We start from the raw sequence: 15,516 nt of genomic DNA on the forward strand, positions 1-15,516 counted from the left end.
CTTCTCTTGGAACAATTATCAAAGAAGAGAAACTGGTTAAAAGGTTTCTACATGGTTTGCCGAAAAGGTTTATTCACATGGTTGCCTCTCTTGAGCAATCGACTGACCTTAAAACAGTTGGATTTGATGATGTCGTGGGTCGTCTTATAGCCTATGAGGAGCGCGTCAACCTTGAAGATAAAGAGCAACCGGTTAGAAGTGATCAGTTATTGTTGACTTATGAGGAATGGGAAGCTAGAAAAAAAGAAGGGTACGGTCGAGGCAAAGGAATGGCCGAGTCTAGTCAAAGAGGTCGCGGTCGTGGTCGAGGAAAAACCGGGGGTCAAGATAAAGACAAGGAACCGGATAAAAAACCAAAGAAGGACCGTTCTAAGATAAGGTGCTTTCGATGCGATGAATTAGGGCATTTTTCTTCGGATTGTCCTACACGTAAAAAGGACGAGGACGAGGAAAACAATCTTATTCAAAGGGTTAAACCGGTTCTTTACTTGCAAACACACGTTGAAGAGGCTAATGATGTGTTTCTAGACGAGGAAAGGATTATTCCAAGAATGTATGCTTCGAGCCCAAGTGAACTCAATACATGGTTTCTTGACAACGGGGCGAGTAACCACATGACAGGTAAAAAAGAGTGGTTCACTAATCTCGATCACAACATCAAGGGAAAAGTGAAGTTTGGAGACGGGTCATGCGTAGAGATTGAAGGACAAGGGATGGTCATCTTGGAAGGAAAATCTGGAGAACAAAGGGTGTTGCGCGATGTTTATTGTATACCTACACTTGAAAGTAATATAATAAGCATTGGTCAGTTGAACGAGAGAGGGTACAAGATCGCAATCCAAGATGGTGTACTTTGGATGTTTGAGCAAGACGGAACTTTGCTAATGAAGGTACCTCGTTCACCTAATCGCATTTACAAGATTAACCTTGAGGTTGTATCTCCAGTTTGCATACAGACTAAAGATGACAAGGCTGAAAATAGCGACCAACCAGTCTCTATTGTGACAGAAGTTAGCGACCAAACAGATCAGTCAGCAACAGGAATTAGCGACCAATCTGGGCAGTCAGCAACACAGCAGACATATAGCGACCAAACTGACCAGTTAGCGACATAATCTGACCAGTCAGCGACAGAATCTGATCAGCCAGTGACAGCTTTTAGCGACGAGTCTGCGACAGATTAGTTTTTTAGCACTTCAATACTTAAATGGATGCTCGGTTTATCAATTGAAGAGATAAGTTTGAAAGGCGAGAACGTATTCCAAGAGCAAGAAAAAGTGGAACGTGTTAGCGGGGATTTGCAACGGACTGACATCCTCACAAAAGCCGTGCCACGATTGAAGATGATCGAGATGAGATATCTTCTCGGTATTGCAAGATTAGGGGGTGATTGTTAGACTAATCTTGCTCATTATGTGTAAGTTCGGGTTAAAAGTGACCGACTTACAAAGTTCGGGTAAAAAGTGACCGGGTTATAAACTTGGGGTTTTTTTTGAGATAGTTTTTTAATCCTAGTTTGAGTCAAATAGGTTTACTTGTTGAATAAGTTATTAGGCTTATAAATAGAAGGATTTATTTGTAACCCTAATTGTACCAATAATCGATAAACAAGTTTTGATTCAATACATTCTTTGGTATCCAATTCTAACAACATCAAAACATCTTTTCAAGTTGGCGGTGGTAGCGGTGGACCAAGGGTGGCAATGTTCTGTTCAGTCCATGGTTAAAGAAAGACCAATGAGTGGAACCAAACATCACCAAAACAAGAAAAATGCATCATTTGATGAGTCATTGTCTTATGTGAGGTGTGATGTAATGATCATATCATTGTTGTAGTTCGGCACCAAAGCTTTGTATATTAATCCATGAGCCAATAGAAGTTTTGATAAATCCATTGAGTTCATCTGTAAGACGCTTGATTATCATCAAGTTTGTGACTGTTTAACTAGAAAATGGTTCTATCTTGTATGTTTTTATCTTTTGGCATATAATTGGGGTTTTGTTTGATTGGTCATTTGACCTAACTTGGAAAATGAGCCTAGAATTGACTAAAATGTTCTTAGAAATATATGAGAAGTTTGGACACAACTAATTGTAACAATTATGCAAAGCATTGCCGTGTTATATAGGTCTTTTTGACACGCCAGTTATGCTACTAACCTAATAGAAAAACGAGTACCAATATATCGCGAATAAGAAAACTAACTTAAGTACTATACAATATACCACGAGACGACTAATAAACTAACGGTAAACGAGTATCCTATTGTAAATCGTCACCGCCGCCGCATCGCGCAGGTAGCCAACTAGTTCCTAATAAATAATAGAAACATGTTCTCACAGCTAGCATAAGCCTTGACCTATGATGTGACGCGTTTAGCTTTTCAAATATAAAAACTAATTTGCACATACATAAATTGGCAAAACAACAGACCAGGTGATGACTTGAATGTGAAAACTTAAATTTAATCTCTAGGCCTTGCTTGTCTTCTCCAACACTGATATTTGCATCCATGATTTTATACCAACACAAATTACCAGGATCAAACTGACCATTTGACCAAGAAGCAGTGTTTTCATCAAAGAATAAACCAAGCTTTATATAAATCCCAAAAACATTAATGTGTCAAAAGTGAGCAGGTAAATAAACAACTATAGCTTCTCTATCTTGCTTTTACATTATGGGCACCACCTAATGTCTTTATTGATGCTTAGGGTGTGTGTGTGTGTGTTTTCGTATGACAAATTGTAAAAATGGTGTGTCAACCACATTTGGAAGTCAACATGACAATGGTACTTGTTTACCTCAAAAGACATCATGAACTTATTTGTAAGCCCTACGAACAGAAACCCATCAGAGTCTTGAAGATGGTTTTATTGCCTTTTCTTTTACCTTAGTTTGTATTGGCAATCTGTCACGGTTACAGGACACTAGAAACACCATTGATCAAGTTGGCTTTTACATGTGCTTGAAACACCATAAGACACTAGAAGCTTTGTAAGATATAAAAGACCGACATCGCTAAATTCTTCAACCGCTATATCATATATAGCATAATCAGTTCATCAATCAAACATGTGTTCAGGAAAAGTGTGATCAACCATAAACCAGACAACATACCTTACATGTTACAAGCAAAAGAGCTAGAGTTGAATCAGAATTTAAAATAAAACCTAGAAAAACTAGAAATTCAGTTCTTGCTCTCCACTTTCAATGTCATCAGCTGTAAAATTGGGAAAGTCATTAGTTGTAAGATCAGGTTGATCATGCAGAAGTAGTGTTTCCATGTAATTATACAAAGAAAATGAGCACAACCATTCTCTAATCCCAATGTTATTGATGTGTTTTGAGTAGGGTTCATAAACAAAAAGCGACCAATATTCATGAGGGTGACAAAAATCATCTAAGATTTCAATTATAGGTTCACCACTCTTCCTAAATCCCGGTACTGATATAATTGTTGCATCTGGTGTGCAAATAGTGAACATCTTTGTAAACGATTTTGGAACGCCATCCTTCATCATCCATACAAAAAAAACACGATCATTGATCTCTCCATAGCTTTGAACCACAACAAGAGACTCCTTTAGTTTAGATATTGACAACTTATAAGGTTGGTGGTGTGCTAAAGCATCTGGGAGATTTATTTCTCTAAATTCTTCACTCGTTATATCAAATGAAATAATCAGATTTAAGCTCCTAAAACCACCATCAGTGGTAATCCGATCAGAAACAATCCAATAAAGAACTCCATCTACAACTACTTGATCATAGTGAAACGTAATTGATTTACGAGGGAGATTGCAGCTATATGGGCGCCTCCAGGCCCCCGTGCTTACGGTAAAAACCTCAACTTGCGAAGGGATGCTATCAGGTATACTTTCAATATCTTTCCAACTAGCAATATATGTAACCTTGACAATCTTAGGATCAATAGTCTTACCACAAACCCCGAAACCCAAACTGGTTGCATATTTCCCATATGCAACATTAGGCACAACAACATCAACCGCTTTTCTAATCGAAATGTTCCAAAGAACGGCAGTGTGAACACGACCGCCCCAGCCATAGTAATAACCGTACAAACACAACAACCCATGAGAGTTGCCAATTATTCGGGAATTTTCAAGAATGTTAAGTTGCACAGGAATAGTGGGAGAAACTTTGTGTCCGGGGAAAGTATCATCATCAACAATTGAAACATATTCTGGTTCTTCTAATTTATACTGAAGATCATACCTTAGAAGTAGATGTTGCTGTCGGCCACTATAAAGCTTAATGAAATCAGAACTGTCGATGAGAGACTTCCATGCTTTGGAGACCGATCGAAACTGAATTAATGATTTAACAGGAAACCTTTTCATGATTTCCATTTGAATTTCAAATGGAATGTGGTCTGACATCTTGATTTTGATTTTGAATTTCTAGGGTTTAGGAAGAAAAACGATGATGATATAAAAAAAAGGACGTGGTGGTGATGAGAAACTTGGGCTGGTCTCAATGGGCCGGCAAGCATTTGGGCTGGGATTAGCCCATGGGTATCTATTTCCGTTATAAAAGCTACCAATTCTAAATGACTTGATTTTTAAATTTCGAAAATATGCAAACTTTTCTTTTGAATGTTGATTACTGGATGATCCCCGTCTGTGTTGCGGGGCGTTGGCATAATTTTTAACAACCAACTAAAAAAGCATTATTATAGTTTTGCTAGAAAAAAAAAAATCGATGGCAAAATTGTAATTTAAGCTAGGAGCAAAACTGTAATTTATCAGGTTCAATGAACGATTTTTAGGTAGCTTCCTGACATGCATAAAAAACAAGTCAACCAATTAAAACAAAACACTTCCATAGTTTTGCTAAAAAAGACTAAACCGATAGCAAAACTGTAAATTGGAATTGGGGGCAAAATTGTAATTTTGAAATAGGGTAAAATCATAATTTGTCAAAAGCTAAAGCGATGATAATACTGTAATTTTTAACCGGAGGAAAATCATAATTTATCTAGAACAATAGGGGAGTGTTAGAGCATTCACATCCATTCTACTAAATTGTGTGAGTGGGGTTTTTATAACATGAAGAGTATAAAAAGTGGTTGTGAGTGGAGGAGAGAGAAAATGTTACTGTTCATCTGTATATTTGAAAAGACATTGTTCACCCCCTATAATTTTGAATATATTTTGAAAGTGGTTGTGAGTGAAGGAGAGAGAAAAGATAATGATAAAGGTATAAAAATATATTATTTAATTGAAAAGGAGAGAGAAAATGTAGTGTATTTTAGTGTAATTTAGGGTGAAAAGAATGGTGGAATGGATGTGAATGCTCTTAGGCAGCATGCTGGCACCATTCCCCCACACCCTTTTTAAACTAGGTTAAAATCATAATTTATCTAGCCAACAGGGAAGTGCTAGGTAGCAGCCTGGCACTATTCCCAATCACTCTTTTTCCTTTTGGTAGTCTATATAAATTCCACTTGACGAATGCAAAAAAAAAAAAAATAATAATAATAATAAACAAGTGGCTGGCCGCCACTGTTATCCAATACAATGTAGTATGCCGCCAATACTCACCAATTACAAAAGGTAACTATTGCCCCTCATGTGGGTTGTATATTAGAGTAGAGTTAAGTCAAAAGGTATAGTATAGCAGCCTTTCCGTGCGAGCATCTGGGATACTCACCAATTACAAAAGGTAACTATTGCCCCTCATGTGGGTTTTATATACAGGAGATATGTCAGGTAAATTAAGATTCCATATGCATCTTCGTTTTTTTTTTGAAAGGTAAACTTCATAAACAACAAAACGACGACCCAAGACGGGCCGACCAAGAGAACTACAAAGTTACATATTTACAAATGAACTCCAATCCTTCCAATCTACACCTTTATGTTTCGATCTATTTGAGAACCAAAAAAAAACTTAAAGCCTTAATTTTCGCTAACGATACTATCAACTCTAACCGGCGAATTAGAAAATTTAACGTTGTTCCTAGCTCACCAAAGATTCCAACACGCGGTCATGATAATACCTTGAACCGAGTCCTTTTTCTTCTCCGGCAATCCGAGACCCTTGTGAACTGAAAAGAGATCTTGAAGAGAAAACGCGAAAATGTTGGGAATATTGCACCAAGAACTTACTCCGTTCCACACAGTCGATGCAATAAAGCAAGCAATGAATATGTGGTCAGCCGATTCTTCTTCAGAATTACTGTAGGATCGTGATCTGACCCGAATGAGTCGTTCAGAGGTGTTCTACTCTGTTTCAGGTGCGGAAAACAAGAAACAAAGCTAGGAAAAGCTGATTCTTCGCTTAATCTACTGATTGTATTGATATGACAACGATTACAGCTCAATCTTCACACCGACAACACTTCGGCATGGAATTCGTACAACACACACACATCTGATTTCGCTCAGGACCCTATATATAGGGTCCTGATTTCGCCCCTATGTACATCATGACCACAAAAGCGAAATCACAATGACCAAATCAGCGAAATCACCTAACTAAGTCCCTATGAGCGAAATCAGCTCTCTAAACTCTAACAATCTCCTATTTTCTCATAAATCGTGCCCTAATCTATACAATTCAATGTAAGACTCGATACAAGACGAAGTCGACAGATGTAGTGCACCAACAGACTCCCCCTCAGATGTTGACGAGTCGTCCATCGAGTCTTTGACAACTTCATGTCTTCACTTCTTCAGTCTTGATCAGTCTCTGGGCTTTTCTCTCTCTCTATCTTCATCAACAGACTCCTCTTTAACCATATCTGCTTGAATATCATCAGACTCCCCCTCTCGATTTGCTGGCATTCCTTTGTTCTTCAGCAACATCTGCTTCAGGATCATTATCTGGATTTCACATGTTCAAGATTGATGCCTGGCTTTAACTTTCACCACAGAATCTGGAACCTGACTCTAGCTCTATCAACATAATCTAATTTCCAGGATCGAAACTTGGCTCTAGTTCTGTCCATAGAATCTTCAGAATCGATCAGCCTGGCTTTCCTCAATCAGAGTCATCAGGTATCGTAACCTGGCACTCTATCTTCAGGTTCAAGATTGAAACCTGGCTATTCTTGCACATTTTTAACCCAAAAGTAAATTTTCTAAATTTAACAATTTGTATGCACCTACACTGACTCCCTCTCATAAACAACTTCCTCTTTGATGAACCACTTGTTGATTTCCAAAACACATTTGATGTTTAATATACACTCCCCCTCACAACAATGTCATCATGTTTAGCACTTGGAATTTTGAAAATTAGCTTTCCAACATCAGTTGTCGAAAATCTTTTTGACTTTTTTCAAAAGTTTATGCTAAAACACACACAAAATCGTTTTGGATTTTCTGAAAGAAAGTAACTAACACCACTTGAAGAATCAAGAAAATGCAGAAATAAAATATTTACAAACAATATTTTTGTGAGTTTGCGTAAGAGGATCATATCAGTTTATGAGACATGTCACTAACACCGTTAAGCTTGATTTCATTTTCAGTTCTAAACAATTCACCTAGATTGTCAGTATATTTGTCCACTTAAAAATTTCACACAAACTTCAACTGACCCGAGATACTATATTAATGTTTTAATTTCTTGAACTTATTCGTGTGTCCCACTACTTGAATATACTCCCGTATCCAGATCCCAATATTCAGTATTACAAGTGAGTATACCACAGATGATATCTGTTCAAGGGTTAGGTGCGAGGGCCGTGAGAGCTCAGGTCGATACTTCCGTATACGCAAAGAGATGACGGCTTCGACTTTTCGGCGTGTCCCCTTTAGAGGATCTTTTGTTTTCAACAGCAGCGACTATCAATTTTATTGTTTCATCAGCATGCTGAGGGCGAAGCTATGTTTCAAGCTTTTGCGGAAAGCATTATCCGGGGACTAGGTCAGTACTTCCATACAACAGAAGCCCCGGGATAATACCCCAGATATCACTGAGCATAAAGACCTAGTATCTCAGAATAAGGGACCTTTCAAACAAGATTTCAGGGGTTACCTATATATCCAAGATGTTGTTAACCCACAGAACAAGCAAGTTCGAATTTTTAGGTTTATATCTCGTCACAATATACTAAATGTGCGAAAACCTACTGACACATCCTCAGTGAGATTATTTATCACATTTTAACTTTACATTTCTTTAGCATGTTGTGACAGTCCACTGATGTACTATCATTTCCTCTTTTCACAACAAAACTCGGTTTTTGATTTTATCATGTTTTTGTATTTTTCAAATTTTCTAATGTTTTTGAATTTTCTGAAAATTTTCTACTCCCTCTAAAATGCAAACACATTTCAAAGGAAATTTGAAAACTAACTAAGCTCTTGACCCACATGAAACATAAAATGTAAAACAAACTGTACAAAACTTGACAACTAACATTGAATCACATCAAATCTCCATTCACTAGGCATAAACAATCAGAACTCCTCCTTTCAACAAACTATTTTCTCATTTAGATTTCAAAACACTTGTTGGTGCAGTTGTCTGTCGACTACATCTTCGTTCGAGTCTTAGAATAGGATTGATTGTAAAATGTACAAAATACGAGAAATAGTGAATTTGTATAGGTTTTAGATGTTGGATCGCTCAATAGGCCCATTTAGTGTTTGGACCGCTCGAATGTCAATTTCCTGAACCGCTCGAATGGCAAGTAGGTTGGATCGCTCGTATGACATAGTTGAACCGCTCGAGTGACAACTTATCTGGACCGCTCGAGTGACTACTTGGACCGCTTATTGGGCCTGTCCAATAAGCGGTTCCAGAACACTATATATAGCCCTAGGAGCGATCTCAGTTGTAACAGTTTGGAGAAATCGTGGCGAAGTGCTGCCGGTGCGAGATTTGAAGTGTAATCAGTGTAAAATCAATAAAACGAGTAGTTAAAGTGATCTGCGTGCTATTTCTACCTTAGTTTCTTGTTATTCCGCACCTGAAACCAAGGAGAAAGCCTCTGATCGACTCATTCGGGTCAGCATACGATCCTACAAGTGGTATCAGAGCTCAGGAGGAGGTTCTCTGCAGAAATTAGCCGGATTTCGTCACTATTTCTTACTTCTACACCTTCTTTTCTTTGTTCAGAAAGATTTAACGGTCGGAATCGTCTCAAAATCTCAGGGATTGTGCGCAACTACACAGAGACAAACCCTAGAAAGTTTCAGATCAAAATTCGAAGTTTAAGTGGGTCAAAATTGAAATTGAATGTGGTCCGCTCGATAGAACAGCTCTTGAACCGCTCGAACGAACTTGTTTGGACCGCTTATACGACTGATTCTGGACCGCTTATTCGGACAGGTGCTGGATCACTTATTTGGACCATCCAGAATCGCTCGAACGAACAGTTAGTCTGGACCGCTTATTTGGATCATCCTAGTTCGCTTATTTGGCCCAGTTAATTCGCTTTGGTGTCCAAATTGCTGATTGGTCCGATTTTCCGTCACACTTAGTTCGCTTATTTGTCAACAAACACGTGTCGGGTTTTTGCGAAATATGGCAATGGTGTTTGATGAACTGGAGAATTATTATTTCGAAAGATTTAATGTTTGGCATCACGGATTTCTTGATGACAGTTATAGAAATGTGAACAAAGATGGATGGGCAAAAAGGTTTAAATATTTTGTGTGTCTGAAAGACGAAACGTTGGATGATCTTAAAGACCGATATAGTGTTTTACTGAATTATATGAAAAATCATGAGATATATCCGTCAAATGTTGAGAAATTGGAGAAATTTGCAGATGCATTACCGATTGAATGGGGTGAATGTTTGAAAAATTTCAGAGAGGATTCAAATTTTTCAAAACTACCTCTAAACCAATTCATCAGCAAACTTAAAGATCATGAATTTGAAACCAGAAAGAAAAAGAAAGAAATGATAAAGGTTTTGGAGAATAATGTGCTAGATCTGGGTTTAGATGTGATTGAGGAGATGCACAAAAGGGTTGCTAAATGTGTCAGGGCAAAATATGGGATGAAATATGATTTCAAACGAGGTTGTTATATTGACAATAATGGAAATCCTCTTGATTTCGTTAAACTCTTTTGTGCAGGTACATTTTTGGAAATTGAAGAAAAAGCTCCAAAAGCTGAAGAATTTGTGAAGAATGAAACAGTGTGCTTTAAGTGTGATAGCTTCAAGACTGACTATGACAAACTATTGAAGAATGTGGAAAGGTTGACATCAGAAGTCAAGAAGCTAAAAGATGAAAAGCAAATTGATGAAAAACAGATTCTTATGGTTCAGGGTATTTGTGAGAAACTGAAAGTTGAAAATGACAAACTATTAAATAATTTTAACAGTTTGACATTGAAAAATCAAGATTTTGAAAAGCAAATGAAAATTCTTGAAGATGGGAGAAATGTGTTTAGTAAAAACAACATTGAAAAACAGAAAATGATAAATTCCCATCTTCAGAAAATTATCAAACTTGAAAAAGAAGGTGAGTATGCTCAAGTGAAAATAAAAAAGTTGGAAAAAGAGCTTGAAAGCAAACAGAAATCATCAGAAGATGAAGATTTCTGGATCAAGTTGGAAAACAAGAATTTGAAAGCGAATGAATAAAAATTTCAAGAACAGATAAAAGTTCTGGAAAATAAAACATCTGTTCTTGAAAATTTGAAGATTGAGAATGAAAATTCTATCAAGTCTCATCTTGAGAGAATATCTCAGCTTGAGGAAGAAGCTAAGAATTCCAGGATCAAGAAAGATGAACTTGAGAAGAAATTGATCAGTTTTGCGATTAAATCTGACATGTTGAATATTCCTTGTCCAAAACCGATCAATTCAGTTCCAATAAGTGACAATGTCACAAACTTTGACAAAGTCAAAGTTAAAGATTGTGGTGAAAAATCTGATGATAAAAAGGAAAAGTTTCAGAAAACTGTTCTGCAATCAACTGAAAAGGGTGAATGCTCGAAGCAAAACCTTTGAAGAAGAAAGCGGAACAGAAACAAAAAATTAAAAATGAGAAAATTGTTTAAAAAGATAATAAAAGCTCATCAGATCAATCATCCAATCGAAATGAAAAATTACAAAAAGTAAAAAATGAAAATTCAAAAAATGTTGGTAATAAGTGGTGCAGGTCGAACCACAGTGCTCAAAAGCCAAATCCAGCAAACTTGAGAAAGGAATATCACCAAGCCAGACAATGCTATGATCTGAGCGTTTGGTGTGAAGGTGGTATACGGTACGATAACAGAGTGTGTTACAGCTGCGGATATCACGGACACATTGCTGTTAACTGCCAATACTGGAGTTATGAGACCAGGAGGTGTTTTAACTGCAACATCAAAGGTCACATTGCCAGAGAATGTCCAAGAAGATCGAATGACAGATTGAGGGCCAATTCTCAGAAAATGGCAAAGAAGAAACCAGTCGTTGTCAAGCCCAAAGAATTGAAAGTTTCGGGCCAAAACGTCAAAGAACAGAAGGTCAAAGACCCTAAAGTTCAAGAAACAAAGATAAAGCTTTCTTAGGGGCAGAAAGACCGACTGAGGAAAAAGAGAAAGAAAGTGAGAGAATATCTCGAAAAGATTTTGTCCTCGGGTTCACCCGGCAGATCGAATAAGAGTGCTGATGAATCAACTCCATCGTCTGCAAAGCCAAGCAAGATGAATTCGCCAGATGCAAATCTGAGGACAAAAGAGGAGATAAAGAAGAAGGTAACATTTTGTGGCGATGAATCTGTTTCTTCGGAAACAAAGGAGCCACATGTCGGCGATGAATCTGACTCAATAAAGTCAGACAAGCCACTTTCAGGCAATGATTCTGGTTCGTCAAAACCAGAAGAGCCAGTTATTGAGGTAAAATCTGAGAATTCAGGTTTAACAATGGATGATACAAACTTTCCTCCATTGCTAAACAAGAATTCAAAATCACCCAAGGACAGTCAGGCTTGGGTGAAACTTTTCAAATAGAAAAACCTGACTTGCCGGAGTTCCCAGGTTGGTAAGCGTGGAACATGAATCGGCATATTTCTTGAGAAATTTCACTCTGGTGATTTTTCGTCTTTCAAAAGATAAATTAAGGACATTAAGTTGTACTTGATTCATCTTTCCTACAAGTGGTAATTTGAAAAACAAGGTGATGAAACCCCGTGTTTATGAAATGTCACACAAAACTAGTTTTCCGGAAAAACCATTTTGATTAAAACAAACTTAAGTGTTTTGAAATCATAATGGGAAAATAGTTTGTTGTGAGGGGGAGTTCTGATTGTTTACGCCAAGTGGATGGAGAATTGAAGTGATTCTCATCAAGTTGTCAAGTTTGTACAGTTTTGTTTCAAATTTTCTCAGAAAATCAAAATTGAAACATATTTTGATTTTAGGGGGAGAAAATTTAAAAAAAAATTAGAAAATTTGAAAATGTCAAAAACATTAAAAATTTAAAAATGAGTTTTGTTGTGAAAAAGAGGAAATGATAGTAAATCAGTGGACTATCACTGCACGCTTAAGAAATGTAATGTCAAATGTAATAAACGGTCTCACTAATGATGTGACGATAGGTTTTTGTACATTTAGTAGATTTATTCGGGATATAAACCTAAAATTTCAAACTTGTGAAATTCGTGGGGAACACTACTTGGATATATAGGTAACCCCTGAAATCTCGTTTGAAAGGTCTCGTATTCTGATATACTAGGTGTTTATACTCTATGATGTCTGGGGTATTATTTCGGGACTTTTGCTGAACGGTAGTTCTGACCTAGTCCTTGGCTAATACTTTCCGCAAAATGCTTGAAACATAGCATAAAGCCCTCAGCTGATTAGACAATAAAATTGATAATCATCTGTTGTAGCTGAAAAGATCCTCTAAAGGGGACACACTGCTAAGTCGAAGCTGATATCTCTCTGCTGAACGGAAGTTCTGACCTGAGATCCCTCAGTTCTCGCATTTAACCCCTAATTTATGTACAGATATCATTGTAGTATTCTTGCCTGTAAGACTGAATATTGGGATTCTGGATACGGGAGTATATTCAAGAGGTGGGACACATGAATCGAACTAAGTTCATAAAACATTTAAATAGTATCCTGAATAGATTGAAAGTTGTATGAAAATTTAAGAGGACAACTATATCGTCAATCAACGTGAATCGTTTAGAACTTAAAATGTCTAAAAGCTTAACGGTGCGTGTGATGTGTCTCAAAAACTGATATGATCCTCTTACACAAACTCACAAAAATATGTTTGTACATATTTCATTTCTGCATTTAATTTCTATCTTTGCATTCACATTTCATATTTTGAAAAATCCAAAAAGATTTTCGACAACTGATGTTGAAGAGCTGATTTTCAAAATCTCAAAGGCTAAACATGATGAACAGACAGGTTGGTTAAGTGGTTTGAAATGTTTAAGATAATTCATTAATCTGAATTAGAAATTGAAATGTTTCAAATTTGTGATCAGTGTTTAAATTGTAAAAATTCTCAAATGATTAGTTAATTCATTAAGTTGAATCACAATTTTATCTGTTTGTGATAGAGTGTTTGAGTTGTGCAGGTTTCTGATCCTGTTGCTAGGGAAAGCCAGGAGATACATCAGAACCTGAGAAGAAGTTTGCAAAGAAAAGCCAGGAGATGAGTTCTATGGTGGTAACAAATCCCAGACAACTATCCTAGCAGGATGATAGGGGGAGTCTGACGAAAGCTATAGCCAAAGAAAGAAAGATCCAGGCAGAATTCCTGAAGGAGACCGAACAATATCCAAGAATGTCATGTTGAAGACTCTCACTGAAGATTCCGTCAACATTCAAGGGGGAGTTTGTTGGTGCAGTTGTCTGTCGACTACATCTTCGTTCGAGTCTTAGAATAGGATTGATTGTAAAATGTACAAAATACGAGAAATAGTGAATTTGTATAGGTTTTAGATGTTGTATCGCTCATTAGGCCCATTTAGTGTTTGGACCGCTCGAACGTCAATTTCCTGAACCGCTCGAATGGCAAGTAGGTTGGATCGCTCGTATGACATAGTTGAACCGCTCGAGTGACAACTTATCTGGACCGCTCGAGTGACTACTTGGACCGCTTATTGGGCCTGTCCAATAAGCGGTTCCAGAACACTATATATAGCCCTAGGAGCGATCTCAGTTGTAACAGTTTGGAGAAATCGTGCCGAAGTGCTGCCGGTGCGAGATTTGAAGTGTAATCAGTGTAAAATCAATAAAACGAGTAGTTAAAGTGATCTACGTGCTATTTCTACCTTAGTTTCTTGTTATTCCGCACCTGAAACCAAGGAGAAAGCCTTTGATCGACTCATTCGGGTCAGCATACGATCCTACAACACTTAAGTTTGTTTTAATCAAAATGATTTTTCCGGAAAATGAGTTTGTTTTTACCACTTGTAAGTTTACCACTTGTTAAGTATGGGGATATGGTTCATCATCTTGTCTATTTTAACCATATGTAGTAAATCAAGTACAACTTAATGTCCCTGATTTATCATTTGCAGTTCAGAAACCTCTGTACCACTTGTAAGTATAACCAAGCAATACTACTAGTAAAAATTCACACAATACTAACTGTAGGAATGTTACGTCTACATAAACCATTTTACCAACTCAGGATGCCGATTCCTGCTTCACACTTACCAACCTGGAAGCTCCGGCGTAGTCCTTCAACCTGTAAAATTTGAAAACTATCAAAAACTTACATACAAACTCATAAAACATGAATAATGCCGATTCCTGATCCACGATATAAACTTGGGATCTCCGGCATAGTCCTAAGACTTCAAGGGAAACAAACTTCCATCCAAGTCTTTTCAGACTTGATGGCTTTCAATTCTTGCATAGTGGGGTTGTATGTTGCCTTTTTAGTTGCATAAAAATCTTTAACCCCCTTTGCTTTCCCATTCAGCATTTTCCCAAAAATTTTCTTTACATTCCCATTGAATGTTTTCTCGACATCAAACTTAGTTTTCTCTGTATAAAACTGATTCGAGATTTCAACCTTCCCAACCTTTTGTTTAACCTCTTCAAACTTCAGTGATGGAAACTCATCATCATTCACTGAAATTTTCACCTCAACCTGCGGCTCTTCCGGCTTTGTAGAACCAGATTCATCGCCGACTTTCTCATCAACCGTTTTAACAACCCACACTTGGTTGTCTTTCTCTTTCTTTTTGTAAAAATTCTTTTTAGAACACTCACCAATCTCATAAGTTGAATTTTCAAAAATTTTAAATTTTTCGATTGGTGGTTCAACATCAACAACTTTTTCTTTCAATTTCTTAGAAACTCCCTGTTTTGTTGTGGCATTTTTCGGACAGTTCCATGCAATGTGACCAGCTTCATTGCACTTGTAACAGGTTCGAGTTTCCTTTGAGTGAAACACTCCGGCTCCATTCCTTCTCTTCTCAGCAAGAAACTCCTGGTTTGACTGTCTCCAGAACGGTTTCTTCTGTTCCTCCTCAGCACTTCCACCTGACACAAATTCTGTTTTTGTTTTAGAAATTTTCATGTTTTTATGATTTTCTGGTGGAATAAAACCAAGACCTTTCT

The 15,516-nt window shown here is 37.3% G+C and overlaps 1 protein-coding gene across 1 annotated transcript; it reads right to left on the minus strand.

The window, feature by feature from the left end:
* Positions 1-3,027: 3,027 nt before the first annotated feature.
* LOC110865887 (F-box protein At1g11270) lies at positions 3,028-4,459 on the minus strand. Its single transcript, XM_022115222.2, has one exon. It carries the CDS (start codon positions 4,402-4,404, stop codon positions 3,184-3,186), a length of 1,221 nt encoding a protein of 406 aa, XP_021970914.1. The 5' UTR covers positions 4,405-4,459; the 3' UTR covers positions 3,028-3,183.
* Positions 4,460-15,516: the final 11,057 nt, after the last annotated feature.

The sequence above is a fragment of the Helianthus annuus genome, chromosome 6, assembly GCF_002127325.2.
Source record: "Helianthus annuus cultivar XRQ/B chromosome 6, HanXRQr2.0-SUNRISE, whole genome shotgun sequence".
NCBI classification, from domain to species: Eukaryota; Viridiplantae; Streptophyta; class Magnoliopsida; order Asterales; family Asteraceae; genus Helianthus; species Helianthus annuus.